This window comes from Bos grunniens, chromosome 18 (assembly GCF_055505025.1).
Source record: "Bos grunniens cultivar Pamir isolate PY7600 chromosome 18, Bosgru_T2T1.0, whole genome shotgun sequence".
Lineage (NCBI taxonomy): Eukaryota > Metazoa > Chordata > Mammalia > Artiodactyla > Bovidae > Bos > Bos grunniens.
Window position 1 is genome coordinate 48,646,756 of NC_141182.1, and position 26,005 is coordinate 48,672,760.

The 26,005-nt window shown below is 48.3% G+C and overlaps 2 protein-coding genes across 8 annotated transcripts; both read right to left on the minus strand.

The window, feature by feature from the left end:
- Positions 1-6,105: 6,105 nt before the first annotated feature.
- Positions 6,106-13,218, minus strand: LGALS4 (galectin 4). Of its 7 annotated transcripts, none has more exons than XR_015145946.1 (11): positions 12,946-13,218; positions 12,535-12,623; positions 10,602-10,806; positions 9,649-9,783; positions 7,892-7,918; positions 7,761-7,787; positions 7,609-7,647; positions 7,178-7,236; positions 6,798-6,886; positions 6,437-6,602; positions 6,106-6,355 (listed from the first exon to the last, which is right to left on the minus strand). XR_015145946.1 is itself a non-coding variant. In XM_086352364.1 (11 exons), exons 1-11 carry the CDS (start codon positions 12,988-12,990, stop codon positions 6,209-6,211), a joined length of 999 nt encoding a protein of 332 aa, XP_086208490.1. In that variant the 5' UTR covers positions 12,991-13,218; the 3' UTR covers positions 6,106-6,208. The 7 variants fall into 7 exon arrangements, 6 of the variants coding, with proteins under 6 accessions (XP_086208490.1, XP_086208494.1, XP_086208492.1 ...); XM_086352364.1 differs by having other exon boundaries at positions 7,178-7,207; XM_086352368.1 differs by lacking the exons at positions 10,602-10,806; positions 12,535-12,623; positions 12,946-13,218 and adding exons at positions 9,976-10,088; positions 10,171-10,554 and having other exon boundaries at positions 7,178-7,207.
- A 1,098-nt stretch (positions 13,219-14,316) lies between these two features.
- On the minus strand, positions 14,317-23,473 carry ECH1 (enoyl-CoA hydratase 1). Its single transcript, XM_086352370.1, has 10 exons — positions 23,415-23,473; positions 22,327-22,528; positions 22,110-22,198; positions 16,359-16,483; positions 16,226-16,274; positions 16,024-16,088; positions 15,372-15,442; positions 15,215-15,286; positions 14,801-14,951; positions 14,317-14,618 (listed from the first exon to the last, which is right to left on the minus strand). The coding sequence occupies exons 1-10, from the start codon at positions 23,464-23,466 to the stop codon at positions 14,514-14,516; spliced, it is 981 nt and encodes a 326-aa protein (XP_086208496.1). The 5' UTR covers positions 23,467-23,473; the 3' UTR covers positions 14,317-14,513.
- Between the last annotated feature and the right edge of the window lie 2,532 nt (positions 23,474-26,005).

The following is a 26,005-nucleotide window of genomic DNA, read 5'->3' on the forward strand; positions in this document are numbered from 1 at the left end:
GCTGGGTCTTCATTGCTGCTCTCTAGTTGTGGGGAGTGGGGCCACTCTCAAGTTGCGGGGCTCGGGCTACGCCAGTTGTGGTGGCTTCTCTCATGGACGATGGGCTCTGGGGCGCGTGGGCTTCAGTATTTGTGGCACACCAGCCCGGTTGTCCCTTGGCACGTGGAATCTTCCCAGACCTGGGGTGGAACCAGTGTCCCCTGCATTACAAGGCAGATTCTTAACCACTGGACCACCAAGGAAGTCCTCTCTGTACTCCTGAACTCATGCATATGCAGTTTTCTCGCCCCTCCCTGCATAAAATTGAGCTCTCCACCTACTCACCTTGCTTTTGTCACTTAGCAATATACATGTGTTTGGGGTTTTTTGTCTTTTTTTTTTTTTGTCTTTGCCATGCCTCTGGGCATGCAGGATGTTAGTTCCCTGACCAAGGATAGAATCCCTGCCCCGCTGCTGTGAACCCGCCAAGTCCTAACCACTGGAGCTCTAGGAAATTCCCTACATGTGTATCTTTGATGTGTATATTTGATGTCAGTTCAGTTCAGTCGCTCAGTTGTGTCCGACTGTTTGTGACCCCATGAATCGCAGCACGCCAGGCCTCCCTGTCCATCACCAACTCCGGAGTTCACCCAGACCCACGTCCATTGAGTCAGTGATGCCCTCCAGCCATCTCATCCTCTGTCGTCCCCTTCTCCTCCTGACCCCAATCCCTCCCAGCGTCAGAGTCTTTTCCAATGAGTCAACTCTGTGCATGAGGTGGCCAAAGTACTGGAGTTTCAGCTTTAGCATCATTCCTTCCAAAGAAATCCCAGGGCTGATCTCCTTCAGAATGGACTGGTTGGATCTCCTTGCAGTCCAAGGGACTCTCAAGAGTCTTCTTCAACACCACAGTTTAAAAGCATCAATTCTTTGGTGCTCAGCCTTCTTCACAGTCCAACTCTCACATCCATACAAGCTAAGCTAAGTCACTTCAGTCGTGTCCGACTCTGTGCGACCCCATAGACAGCAGCCCACAAGGCTCCCCCGTCCCTGGGATTCTCCAGGCAAGAACACTGGAGTGGGTTGCCATTTCCTTCTCCAATGCATGAAAGTAAAAAGTGAAAGCGAAGCCGCTCAGTCGTATCCGACCCCCCGCGACCCCATGGACTGCAGCCTACCAGGCTCCTCCATCCATGGGACTCTCCAGGCAAGAGTACTGGAGTAGGGTGCCACACATCCATACATGACCACAGGAAAAACCATAGCCTTGACTAGACGGACCTTTGTTGGCAAAGTAATGTCTCTGATTTTCAATATGCTATCTAGGTTGGTCATAACTTTCCTTCCAAGGAGTAAGTGTCTTTTAATTTCATGGCTGCAGTCACCATCTGCAGTGATTTTGGAGCCCAGAAAAATAAAGTCTGACACTGTTTCCACTGTTTTCCCATCTATTTCCCATGAAGTGATGGGACCAGATGCCATGATCTTCGTTTTCTGAATGTTGAGCTTTAAGCCAACTTTTTCTCTCTCCACTTTCACTTCCTACGTTCTTCTTTGTCTCTAGTAAAATTTTTTTAACATCTATTGCACTGATACCAATTTTGTCCTCACTCTCTTATGCTTACTGTTTGCCTGGTATTTTTCTTATCCTTTTACTTTCAACTTTTTTTATGTCTAAAAAGTTAGATCTAAAGTACAAATAAGCATATGCTTGGGTCTGACTTTCTTATTCAGGCTGACAGTGTATTATTATCTATTGCTTCATAACAAATTATCCCATTAACGTCATAAAATAACGCATACTTATTGTCTTACTGTTTCTGAAGTTTGGAGTCCAGGAGTGGCTTAACTAGGTGGTTGGGGTGCTGAGTTTTCATGAAGCTACAATCTATCAGTGAAGTTTCTATCATCCGAAAGATGTTTTGGCAAACTATGGCAGTGGGCTAAATCCACCCAATGCCTGTTTTTGTAAGAGTCACAATCTGAGAATGATTTCCACACTTTAAAATAGCTGGAAAAAAGTGAAAAAAAAAAGAAGAAATTTTCATAACCCTGAAAATGATGTGAAATACACATTTCAGTGTCCATAAATAGTTTTCCTGGGACATAGTCATGCTTTCATTTATGTATTGCCTATTGGCTGCTTTTGCGCTTCACCAGTGGATTTCAGGACTTTTTCAGGTCACCCACAACGCCTAAAGGGTTTACTATGTGGCTTGGCAGCTTAGCAGTAAAGAATCTGTCTGCCAGTGCAGGAGACTCTGGTTTGAATCTGGGTTGGGATGATCTCCTAGAGAGGGAAATGGCAACCCACTCCAGTGTCCTTGCCTGGAAAATCCCATGGACAGAGGATCTTGGCCAGCTGCAGTCCATGGGGTGGCAAAGAGTTGGACACGACTTAGTAACTAAACAACACACAACAACATTATAGAAAAAGTTTGCAATCCCTATTCTAAAGGCTTGACTGGGATTGGAGGAGCTTCTCCAAAGAGGGCTTACACATATGAGTGCTGGCAGGAGTTTCAGTCTCTTGTCACATGAACACTTACCCAGGACTGTTCAAGAAGTGCCTGACTCCTCCGAGAGGAGGGATAGAAAAGTGTCAGCAATAGAACAAGCCAAGACAGAAGCTGCAGTGTCTCATAACCCTGTTTGTACCATGAGTTCTGCTGTATTTTCCTAGTCATTTATAGCAACGCTGGTAGTTTGGGAGGTGTTCACACAAGGGTGTGAGTATCCTTGGAGGCCACTTTGGAAGCTGACTACCACAGATGATCTCTGACTTTAGATTGGAATGTTTATGTCATTCACATTTGATGTCATGATCGATATGGTTGGCTTCATGGCTGCCATTTTGTTGTCCGTTTTCACTCGCTGTGACTCATTCACTACCTTCTCCTGTGTTAAACAACTTTTAGTATACTATTTAAATTCCTCTGTTGATTTTTTTAAAAAAATCTATATATTTTGAAAGCTGGTTTTTAAATGGTCACTCTAGGGATGACAATATTTACACTGTAACTTATCACAGTCAACTTTAGGTTAATACATATTGAATCACAGTAAAATATAGCAGACTTGTTCCAACATATCTCCATTTCCCACCTTATTTTGTGCTACTGTTGTTCCATCACATCCATATATGTTATACACTCTACAACATAGTGTTATAATTTCCACTTTTACAATCACATTTTTAAATAAAAAAAAAACTTTGATTTTTAAAAATGTTTACCCACATATTTATAATTTCTAGGATTCTTCATTTGTTTCTTCCTGTGGATTTGATGTCATTTTCTTTCAAAGTGAAGGACTTTCTTTAGCATTTCCAACAGGGTAGATCAGCTCACAATGAATTCTTGATTTTTGTCTACCTGAGAATGTCTTTCTTTTGCCTTCAGTTTTGTTTTTTTAATATTTACTTAGCTATTTCATCATTTTGGGCTGTGTTGGGTCTCAGCTGTGGTATGCGGGATCTTCCTGTGGCCTGCAGGACCCTTTGCTGCAGCACGCTGGTTTCTCTGTAGTTGTGGCAAATGGGTTACAGAGTGCTCTGTGGTGTGGCCCGTGGGCTTAGCTGCCCTGGGCATGTGAGAATTTAGTTCCCCAACCAGGGATTGAACTCTCATCCTCTGCATTGGCAGTTGAGGATTCTCAACCACTGGACCACCGGGGAAGTCCCTTGCCTTCAGTTTTAAAATGTAGTTTTGTTGAATATAGAATTATTGACAGTTTTCCTTTCTTTAGCACTCTGAATAAATCATTCAACTGCATTCTGACCTCCATTGTTTCTGTGAACAGTTAGTTCTTTCTGTAAACACATGCTGTTCCCCTGTTTGTGTTGAGCTGTTTTTCACTTGCAGCTTTCAAAACTGTCCTTGTCATTTTTCCTTCTTCCTGCAGTTTGACTATGTTGGGTCTAGGTATGGATCTCTTTGTATTTATCCTACTTGCAGTACATTGAGCTTCTTGGATCTAGAATCTAATATCTTCCATAAAATTGGGTAAGTCTGTAGCCATTATTTCTTCAGACATTTTGCAGCAGTGATACAAAATCAGACATGACCTCCCCAGCTCTTTGGGGGCCCCTCTCCCTAAGCCCCTCTAGGCTCATGTCTGATGTGTATCTCCATGGTCATTCCTAGGCAGTGACTGTTCAGTGTGACAAGAGAGAGTCCAGAAGGAGGAGCCTCAGACTGGAGGTGCCCAGGTCATCCCTCCTCCCTTCCTGACCCCTCCTAGCATCCATCCAGGGTCTGAGGAACATCTTTGATCAGAGTCTGACAAATCCATAGAATCATCTGAAGAACTAAATGAACATACTGATGCCTGGGACCTGCTACTGATATACCAGGCTGGAACATATGGAATGATTGACATTTAAGCACTTTTAAACCTACAAAAATGGTATTTTTATATAGTTTAATCTAATCAAGGTCTGGGTTGGGATCAGATATCAATATTTTTTAAAAACTCCCCAGGAGATTGCAACATAGAACTATTTGAGAACTAGACTAGGTGAATGAATGAGACAATAAACTGAATGAGCAACTGAGTGGGCACTGACAAATAACTGGATATGAGAACAAGCAAGTGAGTAAGTCAAATTATAAGGGAATAAATGGATGCAAGAAAGTATAAATAAATGAATTACTAAATCAACACAAAGGTGATGATAAAGGGATGTCTGAATAAATGGCAGATGGTTAGTGGACATATGAAGAGATAAATGGGTGCATAAACAGGAATTAATCATGAAGAGATGAATGGATGAATGGATAGATATAAATGGAGAAATGAATGGATGACTGGATGGAGAGGTGAATGGACAAATGGATGGATGGATGGATGTGCTGTAAGGCAGAGAATTGCATGGACAAATGAAGGAGTGAAGAGATGAATGGATGAATGAAATTTGGATGTAAGGATGGCTGAATGGATAGACATATGGACTAATAAATGAGTAAATAGATGCTTGAATAGATGGAAGGTGAAGGATTGGATGATGAGTGGATGAACAGAGAGCTGAATGGATAAAGGGAAAGGAAGATTGACTGATGAGTGAATGAATGGTTGGATATTTAGGTGGATGGATGAACATATGCTTGCATGACTGTTTAGAAATATTGCTGGATGATGAAAGAGGTGGAGAGATGAATGGATGGGTGGATGGATGAAGGGTTGGATGAAAAGATGGCTGAACAGATGGATAAATGGACTAGCGAGTGGCTAGATGTTTAGATGTTGAATAGATCTATGGACTTTTGGTTAGATGGATATAGTGGTGGATGGGACAACAGGTTATGTTGCCCTAATGGTCCAGGAGCACGTGACAAGAATGAAGCCAGAACACGAAATCTGGTGCAATGGGTCAGGGGACCTGCAGCCTCTATTGGACTGAGGGGCAGAGTCCACTCTGAGTTCAGCTTTTATTCCTAATTGCAGACTACAAGGCTTTGTCAGATCTTATCCTTCTCAAGACACGTTATGTTAATCATGTACTTCTAAACGTAATGAACTACACTGACTTAGTCCAGATCTCCTTGTGCTTATCCCAGGCCGTTCCCTTCTGGGCTAGTCTCGGGAACAATTAGCAAGTGCTTAGGCAGTGTTCATGCCTGGCGCCAACCCGGTGTTTCAAGGTCCATGTTTTCATGATCCCAGTCATACTCCCTTCTGGGTCTGGCCTTGGAGTTTGTAACAAGGTGATAATTCTTAAGAAAAACATGAAAGATAGTCATTAACATAAAAACATAATATGTTGTTTTTTCAGGTGCTATTTCTGTGAAATTTCTCAAGGCTGTAAAAGTACATTATTAGGAATTCCCACTACAAGACTACACAGTGGTTGAGCATGGGAACCAGACCACCTCGATTTGAATCCTGGTTCTGCCATTTAAGGACTCTGTGACCTTAGGCAGTGAACTTCATTTTTCTTTGCCTGTTTCCTCATCATTTACACATGGAAGATATTAATAGTTCCTACCTACTGGCATTGTGAGGAGTGAATGGGTTGATACACTCAAAGGCCTAGGTTTATTATGATGAGAAGATGGATGACCAGATGACTGGATGGCTGAATCAAAAAGAAAGAGACAATGAGGGAAGTGAATGGAGTCACATACATTCATGAGACACCCTCAGACATTTTATTAGGGGCTTAGAAAGGGTCCACCTAAAAATCCAACCATTCCTCTGTGTTCCCAAGGGTTATAGCCCCAGGAATAGATCAGATCTGGACGTAGGACAAGGTGACATCACCATGGATCTCCACCAAGTCCACCCTCTGGAAGGCTGAGAGGCGATGGGAGAAGTCGAAGAGGTGCTGGCCATCGGCATACACCTTGAAGCGATCTGCACCACAACGAACAGACAGCTGCAGGGAGAAGGGCAGGTATGAGGCCAGGGCCAGGACAGACGCTTCAGAGGGAAGCAGGGAAAGAAACCCCAGACTCACATCAAAGAACTGTCCAGGACCAAATGGGTTGTAGGAGACCTTCCTCTCCTCAGATCCCCAAGAGCCATTCAGAAAGCTGTTCCGAACCACAGCGCCCTCGGTCATGCGGGGGTTAATGTGCAGAGCCACGTCCCCAGAGGATCCCACCTTGAAGTTGATGACAAAGCTGGGGCAGAGAGGAAGGCAGGAGTAAGGTGGGGGTATGGGAGGGGGGCTGGGGGAGCACCTTGCTCCCCAAGGAAAGAGGGAACTGGGGCCTGGACTCCGGGGTCTCCAATGGAGGAGGGGGTTAGGGGTTCAGACTCCTAGGTTTGAGCGATGATGGTGACAGAGATTTCACACCTCAATCTAGATTCTGTACCTCTTGGCTGTAGGGGGTATGTAGCCCTTGATAATGATGGTTCTTCGAGCTATGAGCCCCCCTTGCAGTCTCCCATTAAATGGCACGGGCTGTGGAAAGAAAACACAACACCCCAACATCTCTCAGGTCCCCAGAAGCCAGAGGCAGGGACGAATTTTCAGAGAGGAGCATTCACTTATCCTGGGAAACGCTCCAAACCTCCAAGCCCCACCGACTCCGACCACCAATTCTACCCTCTCCCCACCCACCTCCTGTCCCAAATGTGCTCTGCCCGTTCTGTTTCCAAACTTCTCAGGTCTCCCAGTGGTTCAGGACCTCCCACTCCTGTTTTCCCACAAACTGCCCACCACAGAACCCTAAACTCCTGCCAGAGACCTTACCGGGTTGAAGGCTGGGGGTCCCTCCATGGTCTGTGAAGTGAGGAAGAGGAGATACTATTCTGTAATATTCGACAAAAATTAGGGCACACCTATGGCATATAGGGGCAGTCCCTGATGGCTCAGAGGTAAAGAATCCACCTGCCAATGCAGGAGATGTGGGTTCAGTCCCTGAGTTGGGAAGTTCGCCCAGAGAAGGAAATGGCAACCCACTCCAGTATTCTTGCCTGGAGAATCCCATGGACAGAGGAGCCTGGCGGGCTACAGTCTATGGGGTCACAAACAGTCAGACACGACTGAGCGACTAAACGACAACAACAGCTACTACATGCAGGCATATCTCTAGGTGCTGGATTAATACAACTGGGATCCAATCTGACCACCCCCAACTCTTACCACCCAACACCCAAATGGCCATACACTGTCCCACTTACAGGCAGTCTGCTTTGTTGTTGATAGTACTGTCCGGGACTCTACATGGATAGAAGGAAGACATGAGTGATGAGAGGCTGGGGGCCCCAGGGCCTCCTCAGCCACTGAACCCCCACCTCGAGGGGAAGTCCATCACCCACCAGCAGGTACTTACTGGGTACGCCTGAGCAGACATGGGCATCTGTGGAGAGAGGAGAAGGAGGCAATGAGGGGGGCCCCAGGGCCTCCTCAGCCACTGAACCCACACCTCGAGGGGAAGTCCATCACCCACCAGCAGGTACTTACTGGGTATGCCTGAGCAGGCATGGGCATCTGTGGAGAGAGGAGAAGGAGGCAATGAGTGGGGCCCCAAACTAGGGCCTGGAAGGTGTCAAGGATGCCTGCCCCAGGGCAGCCCGCCACCACCATCCATGGGAACTCTGGGTGTGCCCAGATGGCTCATTCATGGCAAGGAACTCATCAAGTTTAGGGATCTTCAGTGCACCTCTCCCCACCCCTCTAGGACAAGGCTGATACCTGCCCCCTCCTGGCTTCCTGCTGTCCCAGGACCCTCATCCACTCCTCACCTCCCTCCTCAGTCCAGGAGTCCCGCAATAAAGTGAGCATCCTCAGAACACCTCCCAAGCCCACATAATACTCTGCTCACCTCATCACCAACCACGATTTGCCCCTCACTCTGCGTGACCACCCTGAGGCAACCAGGGGTGCTTTTACCAGCCAAGTTCCCATCTCTCCCCTGTCTGTCTCAGGCATTTTCAGTCTGTGTGAGACTCTCTCTTTCTCAGTCTCTGGCTCTCCCTGCCTTTGTTTCTCTCTCACTTGCCCTCACCTTCTCAACTGTGGCTTCTTGTGCCCAGAAAACCTTTTCCCCCATCTAGACAATTTTTATTTACCCTTTCTCTCTGTTTCTAATGAACTCCTTTCTGCCTTGACTTCTGTGTTAAGCCAGTTTTAAAAAATAGCTTCATTTTTTTTTTTCTCCTGCCTGTATTGTGCATTTGGTGGGATCTTAGTTCCCTGACCAGGGATCTAACCCAATTGCTCAGCAGTGAAAGAACAAAGTCATAATCCCTGGACCACCAGGGAATTTCCATTTTTTTTTTTTTTAAGATACATTGATGAGGGAATTCCCTCATTTTTGGCAGTGAGGCCAAAAATAAATAAATAAAAACTAAAAAAATAATACAATACATTGATGGAGCGCAAGAGTAAAATGAGGTTACCCTAGGCCTGAGGTTACCTATGGATGAAGACATTCCTCACTGGGGAGGCAGAGTGGTTTGATCTGTGCCTCTGCCAATTACAAGCTCCAAGACCTTGGGCAAGTTACTTAAGCTCTCTGTGCCTCAGTTCCCACATCTGTAGAATGGGGCTGATGATCGTCAGAGAGTACTTTCCCCTGGGAGGGACTGGGGGACTCACAGGTTGGGAAGGGGAGAGCCCTCAGCTAAACGACATGCCAGGGGTATGGAGTTTGAGCTGCTCCAAGTGGTGCTGCTGGGAGGGTTCTAGTGCCTGTATTTTGGTGGCCAATCGTTCACTATGGACCTGGGAGTGGGTTTCCTGGTCACTGGGTCTGTGCTTTCTGACTCAGCTCACACACCTATGTCTCCTTCAGAAAGTCCTTCCTTAAGACCCTGCAGGGAATTCCCTGATGGTCCAGAGGTTGGGAGTCTGCACTTTCATCACCAAGGGCCAGGGTTCAATCGCTGGTCAGGGAACAAGGCTCTTGTAAGCCAAGTGGCACAGCCAAAAAAATAAGTGAAAATAAACAAAATGATGGTGTAGAAAATGGTTCAAATACCTTAGAAAAAGAAGGACTCTCCAAATCCCCTGTATACCTCCCACCCCCGCACTGACCACCTGTGGCCACCACCATCTGGCAACAGAGCCATCTTCCCAGTAGACTGTCTTGGTTGCCGCTGGGTCCATGGAATCACCCAGCAGTGGGTCTGGCACAGAGAAAGTGCCCAGGAAATAAGTAAACATGGGCACGAATTAAGGAAGGAAACAAGCAGACAGGAGAGAGAGACACCACACACCTGGTTTGAGGGAGGCTGGCCTCCAATGAAGTTAATTGATTGAAGCATCAGGTCGCCATCCACATGCAGGTGGGTGACCATCTGCAGCGGGATCCGGTGCTTAAACTCATGGAAGGGAGTCCCATTCACCACCACCTGGAGGGCAGGGGTAAGGTCAGAGTCGGCACCCATGACCTTGGGAAGGCAGAAACAGGAAGCAGGCAATAGGGAGCTTTTTGACATGGGGTCAAAACTAAAATATTTATGAATGAAATTATATGATATCTAGGATTTGCAGTTAAATGATAGGGGAGGGGAAGTGGCAGGTAGACATGGGAGCAGACAGACCTGGAGTTGACAGCTATCAGCCCTGGCCCAGGAGAGGAGGGTTTCCCACAATTCGGTGCTTCCTTTTGCGCGTGTTTGGGCTTTCCTAGTGGCTCAGAAGTTAAAGAGTCTGCCTGAAATGGGGGACACCTGGGTTCGACGCCTGGGTCAGGAAGATCCCCTGAGGAGAAGGGCAACCCACTCCAGTATTCTTGCCTGGAGAATTTCAGGGACAGAGGAGCCTGGCGGGCTGCAGTCCATGGGGTGGCAAAGAGTTGGATACGCCTGAAGCGACTAACACAAATCTCAATCTCACAAGAACACAGAGGGGCAAGATGATAAACGCGAAACATGTCAGAAGGGTCTCCACGGTGGAGGAATGGGAATAAGAAAAAGAGATGAGAGAATTTGTATTTAAAAAGTTCTAAATGAAAAAAAAATTAAAAGAAAAAGAATTGGCTAATAGGCAGGAAAGAAGGAAAAGAAAAGAAAAAAGGGAGGAGGGAGGGGAAAGGGAGAGAGGGAAAAAGAAGAAAGAAACGGCGGGTGGGAAGGAGTAAGGGAAGAAAGGCAGGCAGGCAGGCAGACAGGAAGAAAAGGAGGGAGGGAGGAGCGGGGCGGGGAGGCCCCGCCCCCACGGCTCTGACCTTGAAGTGCTCCGTCATGACCGTGAACACCAGCTCGAAGGCCGCGCCCTTGCGGAAGGGCATGCTCATTTTCCTCTCCTCCTTGCCCCACGAGCCGTTCTGCTTCGAGTTCAAGACCACCTTATCCCAGCCATCAAAGCGGGGATTGAAGTGGAAGGCGACGTCTGCCCCTTGGCCCTGCCCCACCTCGAAGTTCACAAAGAACCTGGCGGGACACGGAGGGCTGTACCCCTGGCCGCACTCCAAGGGGCAGTTTCCCATCGCTACCCCGTCCCTTACTCCCTGTCCTTATGAGAAATCCTTCCCCCACCCAGTTTCAAATAGGACCAGCCCTGGGACTCCTGCGTTTGCCCCGACAAACTTGAATCTATCAGTTCAAGTCTCTTTATCCCTGTCCCCAGTTCCTGAAGCCCATTCCCCACATGCAGCCAGAGGGACTCTCAGTTCAGTTCAGTTGCTCAGTCCTGTCCAACTCTTTGCGACCCCATGGACTGCTGCATGCCAGGCTTCCCTGTCCATCACCAACTCCTGGAGCTTGCTCAAACTCATGTCCATCGAGTCAGTGATGCCATCCAACCATCTCATTCTCTGTCGTCCGGAAGACCCAAATCCGAGCACTTTCCACAGCTCATTTCACATCAGCATCCCACAAATTACCGCAAGGATGCAGGCACACACCTGCCTCAGGACTTTGCACTCAGATACACCTCAGACACACCCCAGACTCCCTCCCTCACCTCCTTCAGGTCTTTGCTGAAAAGTTCCCTTCCCTGGCCACCTTATTTAATGGGACAATGCCACATCCTCTCCCCCACATCTGTTCCCCATCTCTCTTCTCTCCTTATTTGTCTCCATAGCATTTATCACCATTTGCCAAATTGTATATTTGAGTTAAATTTATTTTTTATCCATATCCTCTACTAGGATGTCAGCTCCAGGGATCTTTGTCCTGTTGACTGCTCTGTTCCCAGCGTCTAGGCACAGAGTGGGCGCTCAGCGGATGTATAAAAAATGAACAAAGAAACGATGATCCTATTTTAAAGCCATAAAAAAAAATCTAAGATATTTGGCAAAACTAATACAATTATGTAAAGTTTAAAAATAAAATAAAATTTAAAAAAAAAAAATCTAAGGACTTCTCTGATGGCCCAGTGGTTGGGACTCTGCCTGCCAGTGAAGGGGACACGGGTTCAATCCCCGGTCTGGGAAGATTCCACATGTGCCAGGGCGACTAAGCTCGTGAGCAGCAACTACTGAGGCCATGCATCACAACTATTAAGCCCGAGCTCTAGAGCCTGTGTTTCACATCAAGCTAAGCTACCACAATAAGAAGCCCGCACACTGCCACTAGAGAGTAATGCCCCCTCACTGCAACTAGAGAAAAGCCTGTATGCAGCAATGAAGACCCTGGGCAGCCAAAAGTAAATAAATTAATAAAATAACATTTTTTTAAAAGCTAAGTTATTGTAGCACTGATTATACTACTTTACACATTTTACACATTGAATCATCAAAACTCATTTTATAGATGAGAAAGTAAAGCACACAGAGCTTTCCCAGTCACACTGTTGGTAAGTGACAGATCTGGGATGTGAACTCAAGTGGACCAGTTCTGAGCCCATGATCTTAATTCATGCTATCATACCCATCAATTCCAATCCAGTGTTCCAAGTTTGGGGCCACCTGTCATAGTGAGTCTCCCTGACACCTCCCAGTCCCGAGGGTCCCCCTCTTGATCTGATCACCAAACCCTGGACTCCCCAGACCAGGGCTGGTCTTTGGCCATCCGATGCAGTGACATAGAGCCCTCTTCTCAGCCAGGGTGGAGGAAGGGAAGTAGGCCTCCTGCATTTGGGCTGGAAGCCCCATTTGTAGTCAGCCCCTTCTCTCCCCACTTCCTCCTTTGCTCGCCTGGCACAGGTGAGGGTCTTACCTCTTCATGTGCTCGCTAGCCACTCCTTGGATGTAAATGGACATTCCAACTCTGAGACCTCCTGGGATGGGGTTGTGGTAGGGCAGCGTCTGCAGATGGGGTCGGGTGAGGGGCCTCAAAGGCCATCTCCCTATTGCAGCCCTTACCACTTATTCAGAAGCCCCTCCAGCCCCACTCCATTAAGCAAGGGAGAGGAAACCAAAGTGGGAGGGATCAGTGAGATGAAGAGAGCTGAGTTAGAGATGGAAGCAAATAGCCTGAGAGTCAGATTGGGAGTAAGTCAGGCTCCAGGGTCACTACTGGGTAAATCAGCCCCAAGGGTCACAGATGGGTGCCTCTGAGGCTCAGGATGAGGATAAATTGGTGCGTGGAGGTCCGGGTGGAGCTAACCCCGGGGTTAGGGTATCTCACCGGGTTGTAGGTGGGCTGATAGCCTGGTGCAGGGACAAAGGCCATCTTTAGAGGCTGGGCTGGTGACTTCTCCTGTGAGAAAAGCTGCAGGAGTCGTGAATGGTGGCAGCTAGCAGGTGGTGGGTGGCTCTTATAGCTGAGGATAAGGGTGTGGCTGGCAGGGCAGGGTCCATGGTGGGGTCTCTCTTCTGCACATCCCAGGCTCCCTTCTCTTACCAGCCTCACTAGTGACCAACCAGCATCCAGATCACTGGGGCCACACCTGGTGCAACTGAGCTCAGAGCCGCTCTAGGCTCTTTTGTAAAGAGGAAGTGCTGGTGAACTTTGGCCCTTATCAGAGCCCATAAAACCTGACTGGACCTTTGTTAGCAGAGGGAAGGTGAGGCCAGGAGGGTTGGGCAGGGCAAGGCTAAAAGGAGTGGCTCAGAACAGATGGGCAATGAAAAAAGTGAAAGCAGGGAGGACCTGGGCACTCTTGGTACTCCCAGGAACTGTGAAAAGACCTAAATTTATTGCTTGCCCACTGCATGGCTCTACTATGTACATTATATTGTGTATGTAGTGCTTTAGATCACCAACTTCTGGAGCCAGAAGCTCTGGGTTGAATTCCTTCCTCTGCCATTTCTTGGCTTTGATCTTGGGTCAGTGCCTTCACTTCAATTTGCCCATGTGCCTGTCTGTTAAATGGGAGAATATTAATAGTATCAACCTCATAGAGTCCTTGAAAGTAGTCACTAAATTAATAAATATGCAGAATAGGATGTGGCATATACAAGACACCAAAGTAATGCTAAAATACTCAAAGACAGAGGGAAAATAATACTTTGCTCTCTTTCCAAACATAAATCCAGGAGGTTAGTTGTTTGTTTTTAATTAATTTTTTTGGCAGTGCCACCAGGCTTGTATGATCTTAGCTCCCTGACCAGGGATTGAACCCTGGGCCACCGCAGTGAAAGCGCCTAGTCCTAATTCCCCAGGAGGTTGAGATTACCTATGGAAAACTCGAAGCCTAAAGAAGTGAGGCAGTTGGCCCAAGAGTGTGTAGCAGCTGACTCCTAGCCACACTCCAGCACCAGATCCCACTATGTTCTGTGGTGAGTGGGTACCAGGCAGGGTAGACTCTGCCCTTAAGCATAAAGCAGGCAGGGAGACCATCTGTAGCCTCATCAACCTAAAGGGAATCACATGACTTTCTACCAGGCCTGGCCTGCCCACCAACACTCTGAATGGTCATCATCTGCACAGCTCCCGTTCCCAATTGGTCAAATCTCTATTCCCAACATTCAACACAACCGTGGTCCTTAGAGCCCCCAGGGTCATTGATCTACCTACTCTTTCTGCCTCGCCTCTCTTTCCAACAAGGACACCGGGTTCTTTACATTGCTTTATTGCTCGTGGGGCAAAGATAAGGCAGGAAGAAATGTGTCATGAAGATAAAAACTGGAAGACTTGAGAAGACAGCAAGCTGGACCATCTTTATGAATCCTCCCTTCCCGTGAATGAGAACATGCAGGCAGGAGGCAGGGCAAAGCCAGACCCCTGCGTCAAGACCTGGGATGACAGGCCTCTCAGAGCTTAGAGAAGGAGACGGTCTTCAGATCCTTCTTCTCTATTGCGGCCTGGACAGACTTCATGATGTCTTTTGTTTGTAGCATGCTCATGTTCCAGGATTTCTGGATAAAGATGGCAGCCGGTAATAGAAAGAATACAGGAAGATTTTCGTTGGACCAATGAAAAATGGGAGGGAGATAGCAGCGAGCCAATCAGAGGACAAGGCCTGTAAATGGCCGCTGGGTCCTGATTGGTCACTCAAGGAATCAGAGATGGGTGTGACCGATTGGATGGAGAGTCTCACCATATAGTTGAGGCTCTCCATCACCGAATGGTCGCGGGAGTAGATCAGGTTGATTTTTGTGCTCTGCACCGCCACGGGGCTCTTGCTGGAAATCTCAGCTGCCAAGGTGAAAGCCGCATCAAGCATGCTCTCCTTGTCTGGGAAGAGCCGGCTGAGGATGAAAGGAATCGGAAATCAGGCAATCTGAGAAGAGCTCTCCTCTCCCTCCCATGGATGAAGAAGTGACCAATCGCAGTAGAAAGTGGAAGACAGCACTGGTGAAATGGACCAATCGGAGCAAGGCAGTAGACTCCAGACCATCCACAGAGAGGAGGCCACTTGCAATCCATGAGTTAAGGTGCATGGGAATCCAGGGAGCCCCACCCAAGTCTGCCTGTCCCTGAATTCTTATCCAGCACAGGCCTCAGCCCTTACCTGACCAGTCCACTCTCCAGGGCCTCGTCAGCCATCATCTTGCGGGCAGTGTAGGCCAGCTCGTTGACCAGGCTGCAAGAGGGCAGGACATGCAAGAGGATGGCATCCGGTTTAGGAGATGCTCTGCTGTCCCCTTCCCCAGGTTCCTCTCACCCACCTCTGGTTCCCGATGACTTTGGGCAGTCGCTGCAGGGTTCCCACATCTGCCGCCAAACCTACGTCCACCTCCTGGGGGAAGCCATAGTGTTAGTGCTTGGTTTCTGCCCAGTATTGTCCCCACTGCAGCCTCAATGCCAGCGAAACTCTGCATTTACCTCAGAGTCCCAGCACACTCTCACCTCGGAGACGCCCCTCCCAGACACCCCTTTTCATTCCCATCCACAGACTTTTGCCCATATAGGTTCCTTCGCTCTAGAATATAGCCCACCTTCCAACTCCTCTGTCCTCCCAACTCTTTGAAGTCAGCTGCATCTATCTCCAGGAAAAGCCTTGCCCTGACCCCCTCCATCCATGAGCTCCATCCTGCCTCCCACCCACTCCAGCACTGACTTGAGCAAAGCCCCCACCCTCTTCCCCTCCCCCACACCTTGACTCACTCTTGACCTCACATTGACTCCGTGACCTCCCCTTGATGTCCTCAATGGCCAAGTTTTACTTTTTAAGATTCAATTCTAACTCTTCCATGAAGCCATAGAGGCTCACTCCCACCCCCTTTAGCTTGCTCCGTCCCTGCTCTGACCCGGCTCTGCCACTCATTTCTCAGCCCTCAGTAGGACCCAAGGGAGCAGAAGCTTGGGAGAATGGCTCACCTTCACCTGGAAGAAAGAATCCCGGGTACTGTATCGGATGTCACAGGCAGTGATGAGATCCACTCCTGGGAAGTAGAGGCCAGAGACAATGAACAACCACAGGACTGACCCACACCCATTCCCAGAGTGGGGAGCAGGGGCTTGCACCTTGGGGCAAAGTCTAACTAGCAACAGATCTGGGGTGGGTGGGTTCAGACTCAACCTCCGCCAATGCAGCCTCCATGGATGGCAGCGATCACCGGCTTAGGGCACTGGAAGGGGACAGAAAAGGCAGGGTCAAGGCTGGTCCGGGAGCAGCAGGTCGGGGGGACACCCTGCTAGACTCCCAGAGTCACCTTCTCGATGATGCTGAAGGTCTCTTGGTATCTGGTGAGGAGGCTATGGAGGTGCCAGCTGATGCGGGCACTGTCGTCACCTGTGGGCTGAAGGAGGTCTGAAGCCATGTCCATAAGGTCGATACCTGGTGGGGAGATGTGGGGAGGCTCACCTAGCCTCCCAGGCCCTACCCATTGCCCCGACTAGAGGTCATAGGCCAGGCAAACCACCACAGTGGAGAAAGCAACTCACACAGGACTTCTGGAGGGGTCGCATTTGGGGTGTGAAGGGCAATACAAGTTAACACGTATTGAGTCTCTGCTCACTTAAGCCTCACAGTGATCCTCTAAGGTAGGTCCTATTACTATCTCCATTTTATCGGGGGAGAAACTAAGGCACAGGGAGCTTAAGTCACTTGCCCAAGGTCACCCTGGCTTGTGAGCAGTGGAACTGAGATTTCAAACCCAGAGCCATGCAGCTGGCTCTGGGCGGTAAAGAATCTGCCTTCAATGCCGGAGACCTGGGTTTGATCCCTGGGTCGGGAAGATCCCCTGGAGAAGGAAATGGCAACCCACTCCAGTATTCTTGCTGGAAAATCCCATGGACAGAAGGGCTGGCTCCTCTGTGGACTGGGCTACAGTCTATGGGATCTCAAAGAGTTGGACATGACTTGAGCAACTAACACTAATTTCGTCAAAGGTGGTAATGTTTCCTAAGACAGGGAGGTCAGAAATGGAGCAGTCTTTGTCACTCCAACCTTAAGACAATCCCAAGTTCGACCTTTTCCTCCACTGACCTGCTCCCACATTCTGTTCCTCACACACAGCCTCAGGGCCCTTGTGATCACCTCAGGGCCCTCTCTTCTTCCCATCCATCCATCCCTCTCATATAGAACAAAATGCGGGGTCTTATACCAGGACCTTACCAACTCTGCACAAGCACCATTTCTAACCTATTCCACTGGGCACGCAGGCCTCCACCAGCTGTTACAACAACGCGACACATTCCCTTCCTGGGGCCTTCATGCCTATTCCTCCCTCTGCCTAGAGCAGCCTTTCCCCAGCAATGGTCTCAAGACTGACTCCATCACACTGTTCAAGCCACAGGGCAAAGTCCACCTCCTCAGGGAGGCCCTCCTCCCCACCCTGGCTCGATAGCTGCCTGTCACCCTTCACCTCCTTTGCCGTGCCTCCCACACTGCCCTCTTGTTATCACATAATTGTGTGCCTGTCTCCCTCTCTAGGATGTGAGATCCATGAGCAGAGGAGCTTGTCAGCTACACACACACACATACACATGCACAGGCATGTGCGTGCACGCAAGGCGTTTGGCTTTTTGCCTCCCACTCTATCCCTGTGCCTAACACAGCTTAGTACACAGCAGGTGCTTCATCAATGAACAACACAGACAACAAGCTCTGCCCGCAGGGGGCTGCTCTTCTGGGGGGAAACAAACAAATGAGAAAATTCATTTTGTCCAGTGGAGAAAAGTACTAAAAAAATTAAAGGAGGGAAATGGAATGGAGTGTGAGTGTGTGTGTGTGCACACGCACGTACGTGCGCATGTGCACAGGCATACGCCATGTGCAGTGAGGGCTGTTGCAGTATTAACTGGGGTGGTCAGGGACCCTCTCACTGAAACGGTGACATATGAGTAAAGATCTGAAGGACCAGAGGGAGGAAACTGTACAGATACCTGGGATAAGACAGTTCTCAATGTTAGGGACGCCAGTGCAGAGGCCCTAGGGTGGGAGTGCCCCTGGTGTCTGCGTGAGGACCATGGAGGAGGCCAGCGTAGTGGAGCAGAGTGAGCAAGGAGAGTAGGAAGAGCCAAGGATAGAGAGGTGACAGAGGCAGATTCTGTGGGGCCTCGTGTGCCAAAAGGAGGACTTGGCTTTGACTCTGAGTGAGATGGAGCTACAGGATGGTTCTGAGCAGAATTTTCTTCTTCCTGAGGTTAATCATTCTCATTTTTCGCTTGTCTGAACAGTGCAATTTGACAAAGCTGGAAAAATCAGTCCCACATTTGGCCACACCCCTGACCCTCTATAGCTTTGTGGCCTCTGCAGCTTGTTTAAATGAGCGAGAACAGAGGAGTGTTGACTTGGTAGAGCTGAATTTGTGCAAGTTAAATATGAGTAGGATATAACCCCAATTATCCTTCAAATAAAAATAAAATAGGGCTTCCCTGGTGGCTCAGTGGTAAAGAATCCGTCTGCCAATGCAGGTGAGATGGGTTTGATCCCTGGGCAGGAAGATCCCATATGCTGTGGAGTGACTAAACCAGGGCACCCCAACTACTGAACCTGCACTCTAGAACTCAGGAGCTGCAACGACTGAAGCCCTTGCACCCTAGAGCCCATGCTCTGCAACAAGAGAAGCCATCACAATGAGAAGCCCTCATACAACAGCTAGAGAGTGGCCCCTGCTCGCCACAACTAGAGAAAAGCCCTTGCAGCAATGAAGACCCAGAACAGCCCAAAATAAATAAATACAATAAAATTATTAAAAAAAAAAAAAAAGAACTCTGTGTGACCTCAGCCAGGTCACTCCGTTCTCTGGGTCTTGGGTTTCTGCTCTGAAAATTGAGGCTAAAACCCTCGCTAGAGCTCATGGGGCTGCAAGGATTCAAGAGACAGAGCTCATGGCGCTTTGAGCAGTGCCTGGCATGTAATGGCATCACAATAGGTCCTATTGTTATACATTCCATCTCTGCCAAGGCCAGAACCACCTGCATCAGTCTGTAGGCATCTGCTGGCTTCCACACCAGGTCCGAGAAGCTTGTATGACTCAGTGGGAACCACGCTTACTCCCAGAACAAGCTCAGCTCGGCAACTTGCGACACCTCCTCCCACGGGCTTTGCTGGTTTATCTGCCCTACTTGGATCTGCAGACATGGGTGGTTGTCTGCAACCCCTTGGAATAAAGGGCCCCAGACCATGGTACGAGGTCTTTCCCTTCCAGAGCCAGAACTCATTTTTGAGGAGTCTCTCATCTCGTTCCCTGGGAACCTCTAAATGTTTCAGATCTCATTCACTGTCATAATTAAGTTATTCATCATCATCAAGAATAACAGCTACATCAATAAAAGTTTCACATGAATTAACATTTGGTGCCTATTAACTCATTTAGTCCTCGATGCAACCTGATGAGGGGGGTGATGAGTTGCTAAGTTGTGTCCAACTCTTTGCGACCCCATGGACTGTAGCCTGCCAGGCTCCTCTGTCTATGGGATTTCTCAGGCAAGAATACTGGAGTGGGTTGCCATGTCCTTCTCCAGGGGATCTTCCTAACACAGGGATCGAACCTGTGTCTCCTGCCTGGCAGGTGGATTCTTTACCACTGCACCCATGGGTGCTCATAGCATCGCCATTGTCTTCAGATCAGAAGCTCACAGAGAGGTGAAGGTGTGTGGAGGTGGCAGGGGTGGGAGGTGGCTGGCTACTGGGCCAGGAATACTCTGAATCAGCTTGCCACACACCTGGGCCATAGTCACTTAGTGGTGAAGGGCAAGGATTCTGCAGCCAGGCAGCCCACATTCAAAAATCCCAACAATGAGGACTGGGCACACTTCTTCCTCTCTGTGGGTCTCAGTTTCCTCATCTATCAAATGGGGATGATGACTGAGCTTGTCTCATAGGGCTGTGGTGAGAATAAATTAACATGTGTAAAGTGCTCAGAGACACTCCACAAATGTAAATAAGTCTGGACTATTTTTTTTTTAATTAGCAGTTTCATTCAATCTTTAAAACTGCTAATTAAACTAAATGTCTTCTTTCTGGCCTTCAGGTTGAAAATGGAACAAAATGAGCACAATCAACTGAGAGCTGAAAGATGAGGACCTCTGGCCAGGCACAGCTAGAGATGAACCCTCATTCTGCACTTCATCAGGATGAGGGGTCAGAAAACAGGCTGCTTCCTATTTCAAGGTCGGGGTCACCCAGGAAGGGGGCTGACACTGGAGTGACCTCGCAGAATGTTGAATGGATGAACAAAGAAATGAAGAACAGAAAAAGGAAACAAGGGACAGGCAAAGATGTTACAGAGAAATAGAACAGAAGGAAAGAGAGGAAACACAAAGAAATACATTGTTTAATGTCCAGTCTTCCCCACTGAAGGAGGGGCAGGGCCTGGGGCTATCTCAGTCGCCACTGGGTCCCCAGCACTGGGCTGCGCCCTGTGCAGAAATCAGTGTATGTGATCCCTCACTTCTGGCATGGAGCCTCCCACAGATGCCAACTATGTGCCCTAGATGAACAAGGTCCAATTACCTGAGGGTACCAAGCAGATTCTTCTAGAAGGAACCAGCCAAGTGAGTTACCTGGTTTTTTTTTTTAAATTTAACCTGAGTACAGGGTGAAGTTGTGCCTGAAGAACCATAGGACAGAGTCCAGGGGGACCTCAACTGATGGAAAATGAAGGGGTAAAATTCCAGAAAGCAGACAGCCAGAGAGGAGAGCCCCAGATTCTGTGTATAAGCTCTGCCCAAATCTCTATAACAAGAGACCCATGAACCAGACCTACAGCCCAGCAAAGAGATTTAAAAACTGATACCAACGTAGCTGCTAAAACAGGAAATTCAGCACTCTGGAATTATGTAATAGGATCTAGAATTTCCATATCATTTTCTTCCATAGTCCAACATCCAGGATACATGCAATCCAACCTTACTCCAAAAACAAAGAAACAGGAAAATGAGACTCATTTTTTTTTCAGGAGAAAAGGTAATAAACAGAGATTGACCCCAAGGTGGCCCCGATGTTGGGATCAGGAGACAGGATTTTAAAAACAGCCATTGTAACCATGCTGAATGATGCAAAGAAAAATATGATTGTGATGAATAAAAAGATATGAAACTTCAGCAGAAGAATGGAAACTATAAAAAAAAAAAAAAGGAAACTAAGATACAGGCATATCTCATGTTACTGTGCTCTGCAGTATTGGGTTTTTTACACCTTGAAATTAAAAAAAAAAAAATCACTAGATGGGTTTAACAGCAGAAGAGAGAAGACAAAGGAGACGATGAACCTGATCGATGGAAATTATCCAACCTGATGAATAGACTTGTGGGACAATCAAAAGACCCAATAGACATGAACAGAAAATCAGTTCATGTAGGTTCAAAATTAATTGCACAAAAACATGTATTTAAGAAAAAAAGGTCTTGGCCACTTCATGTGCAGCTGGCAGGATCTTAGTTCCCCAACCAGGGACTGAACCTGGGCCCCTGAAGTGAAAGCACCAAATCCTAACATTGGACTTGATACGGAATTCCCAGAAAGCATGTAATTATCACAACACATTTTATTGACACCCAAAAAAAGACTGAGAGGTCAAGGGCCTTCATCAAGGCCATAGATTCAGCGTGAAAACCAGACTTTAGAGCCCGTGATCCTGTCTTTTGTTGGACTAATTTCTACATTTGAAAATGATTTAAGCAGACCTTCCCCAAGTAAAAGGTGGCACTAGTGGTAAAGAACCCGCCTCCCAGTGCAGGAGACATATGAGACATGGGTTTGATCCCTGGATCAGAAAGATCCCCTGGAGAAGGGCACAGCCACTCACTCCAGTATGCTTTCCTAGAGAATCCCCATGGACAGAGGAGCCTGGTGGGCTACAGTCCATGGGTCGCAAAGAGTCAGACAACTGAAGCGACTTAGCATGCATATAAAGCAGAATTTAGAAGCTGCTTAAAACCCTAATTATGAAGCATTATTCTACTCCCAGGAGCAGGGGAGACTGGCAGGGGTGGGTGTGGAGAGCAGCTGCTACCTGAACTGAACATTTTTCCTGCACCAGAGATCACCACCACACGACAGTCAGAATCTTCTGCAATCTTGTTGAAGCATACCACCATTTCTCTGCAGAAGGGGAAAGGAGGAAGGGCTGTGTCTGGGGTGGGAATCCCCTGCCCTCAGGCCCTCCCCTGCCCAGTGCCCCAGCCCCTGCCTCCTCGTGCAGGCAGGCCTCCAGGATCTGCAGGCCAGACCTCCAGAAGGCCTTGTTCATGGCATTTCTCTTCTCAGGCCGGTTTAGTTGCACATGCAGAACGTGTTTCTGGGCAGCTGTCACCCGAAGGGACTCATAGCTGTGGCCTGGGGCTTCTTCTGGGGACGCTTTGGAGGCTTCCTCTTCTGCAAAGGCACTCATTGGGCGAAGGTTGAGACCCAGGTTGCTGGAGGCTGTCAATCCTGGGGAGACAGAGGTAGGAAGTGCCTTTGATGACCCTGAATACGGGGCACAGCACCTTCAAAAGCAGAGGGTACACATCTCAGTTGACACTAGGTTGGGGGACACAGCCTATGAGAGGCCTCGGTTTAGGGGATACAGACTTTAAGAGGGGCTTCCCTGGTGGCTCACTCAGTAAAGAATCTGCCTGCAATGCAGGAGGACCGGGTTTGACCGCCCTGATTAGGAAGATCCCCTGGAAAAGAAATGGCAACCCACTCCTGTATTCTTGCCTGGGAAATCCCATGGACAGAGGAGCCTGGAAGGCTACAGTCCATGGTGTCACAAGAGTCAGACGCCACGGAGTGACTAAAGCACCACCACCACCACCAGACTTTAAGATTCAGGTGCACTTATCCGAGGCCTCAGCCTGAGGATCACTTCAGACCCATGACTGTGGTGCACGCTAAGTTGCTCTAGTCGTGAAGCAACCCTTTGGCCCTAGCCCGTTCTTTGCAACCCTCTGGGCCATAGCCCATTAGGCTCCTCTGTCCATGGGATTCTCCAGGCAAGAATACTGGAGTGGGTTGCCCTGCCCTTCTTCAGGGGACCTTCCCGACCCGGGAATCGAACCCGTGTCTCTTAAGTCTCCTGCATTGGCAGGCAGGTTCTTTACCACTAGCGCCACCCAGAAAGCCCTGTGATCATGGTACTCACCCCAGACTGAGTACACTGAGCTTGTCAGCGGCCCAACTGTAAGACATAAGCCCTTTGGATGGGGGCACATAGACCCGTGAGTTTAATAAGGGGTTCGAACCCTCGGTGACCCTGGACAGGCCTCTCTGTCCAACTGTCGCAATGACAGCACGACAGCTCAAAGGACCCCTCAAAGACCAAGAGGTGACTCACGCGGGATAAGCAAGTTGCCGAATCGCCGAACAGCCGCAAACGCTGCCGCCATTGCCACTGACTGGTGGTGTAAGGCGACGAGAGTAAGCGATGGGGGCGGGCACAAAAGGCCGCCATGCTTGGTGAGGGCATCGAAGCCCTAGGCTGACCGCGGAGACGGTCCCCCTTTCCGCCATCTTTATCAAGGGCAACCGGAAACAGTCTTCTAAGTTCGCCGGCCATTAGAGTGATTCCGCATGAAACCTTTAACCCAGTAGAAACCTGACCTAAGAAAACAGTTCACAGTGCTTTTGAACATTGTGTTCAAAGTTCACCACAGCTGTTTCATAAAGGAGAAACTGGAGACAACTGAATGTCCACGGGCATAATGGCGAAATAACTGCCAATCTCCAAGTTTGCAATCATGCGTTTGTATATAGCCGGGAGAAATATCAATAACCTCAGATATGCAGATGACACCACCTTTATGGCAGAAAGTGAAGAGGAACTAAAAAGCCTCTTGATGAAAGTGAAAGAGGAGAGTGAAAAAATTGGCTTAAAGCTTAACATTCAGAAAACTAAGATATGGCATCTGGTCCCATCACTTCATGGGAAATAGATGGGGAAACAGTGGAAACAAGTGTCAGACTTTATTTTGGGGGGCTCCAAAATTACTGCAGATGGTGACTGCAGCCATGAAATTAGAAGACGCTTACTCCTTGGAAGGAAAGTTATGACCAACCTAGATAGCATATTCAAAAGCAGAGACATTACTTTGCCAACAAAGGTCTGTCTAGTCAAGGCTATGGTTTTTCCAGTGGTCATGTATGGATGTGAGAGTTGGACTGTGAAGAAAGCTGAGCGCCGAAGAATTGATGCTTTTGAACTGTGGTGTTGGAGAAGACTCTTGAGAGTCCCTTGGACTACAAGGAGGTCCAACCAGTCCATCCTAAAGGAGATCAGTCCTGGGTGTTCATTGGAAGGAATGATGCTAAAGCTGAAACTCCAGTACTTTGGCCACCTCATGTGAAGAGTTGACTCATTGGAAAAGACCCTGATGCAGGGAAGGATTGGGGGCCAGAGGAGAAGGGGACGACAGAGGATGAGATGGCTGGGTGGCATCACCAACTCGATGGAGGTGAGTTTGAGTGAACTCCGGGAGTTGGTGATGGACAGGGAGGCCTGGCATGCTGTGATTCATGGGGTCGCAAAGAGTCTGACACGACTGAGCAACTGAACTGAACTGAAAAGGATAAAACAGGTCCCACCAAAGTTATCCACATAAGGGAATGTGAATACAGACGGGCCAACGTTAAACTCTGTGTAATCTGAATTGCCCCACCACACCCAAAGAACCCGGTTCTCCTGCGTTGCAGGATTCTTTACCAACTGAGCCATCAGGGAAGCCCATCTTCAAGTCTGTATCTCCCTAAACCAAGGCCCCTAGTAGGCTGGTGGGGGTGGGGGTCTTACTATGTTACATCTACCTCCTCACTTGCTAGGGGTCGTAGTATTTTACATTTGTATGCAGATAAAACTGGCTGGGGAGAAGTCACTAGTTCAAGGTCTCTGAGCTTCAGGAGTGCTAAAGAGGGGATTTATATATACAGTAAGTACATGTTGAAATTTCTTTCAAAAATAAAATGACTTTGGAAAAAGCTGGTTAACCCTAGAGTATAAAAAAACAAAACTGGGGCTTCCCTGGTGGTCCAGTGGTAAAGAATCCACCCTGCTACGCAAGGGACAGGTTGGATCAGTGGGGTTAGATTCCACATGCCATGGAGCCACCAAGCCCCTGGGCCACTATTTCTGAGCCAGCACTCTAAAGCCTGTGTGTTTTTTTTAAGTGCTATTGAAGTGCTTAAGTATGCTCTTGTAGGAGGTGAACAGGTGTCCCTGACACATGGGATTGAAATGAGTATTTTGCTTTCTTTCTCCCCTTTTGGCTGCACCCTTGACTTGCTAGGTAAGTCCCACTTTGTCTTCTTCACGTGTCAGATGGTAAAGGTCTTTTGGAAGACAGAGAACTGTTTGGTTATCTGGAACCACTAAGCAGGTACCAAGAGTTGAGAGAAATTTAGAGGTAGTACGTTTAGTTCAGTTCAGTCGCTCTGTCGTGTCTGACTCTTTGCAACCCCATGAATCACAGCACGCCAGGCCTCCCTGTCCATCACCAACTCCCGGAGTTCACTCAGACTCACGTCCATCGAGTCGGTGATGCCATCCAGCCATCTCATCCTCTGTCATCCCCTTCTCCTCCTGCCCCCAATCCCTCCCAGCACCAGAGTCTTTTCCAATGAGTCAATTCTTCACATGAAGTGGCCAAAGTACTGCAGTTTCAGCTTCAGCGTCATTCCTTCCAAAGAAATCCCAGGGCTGATATCCTTCAGAATGGACTGGTTGGATCTCCTTGCAGTCCAAGGGACTCAAGAGTCTTCTCCAACACCACAGTTCAAAAGCATCAATTCTTCGGCGCTCAGCCTTCTTCACAGTCCAACTCTCACATCCATACGTGACCACAGGAAAAACCATAGCCTTGACTAGATGGACCTTTGTTGCCAAAGTAATGTCTCTGCTTTTGAATATGCTATCTAGGTTGGTCATAACTTTCC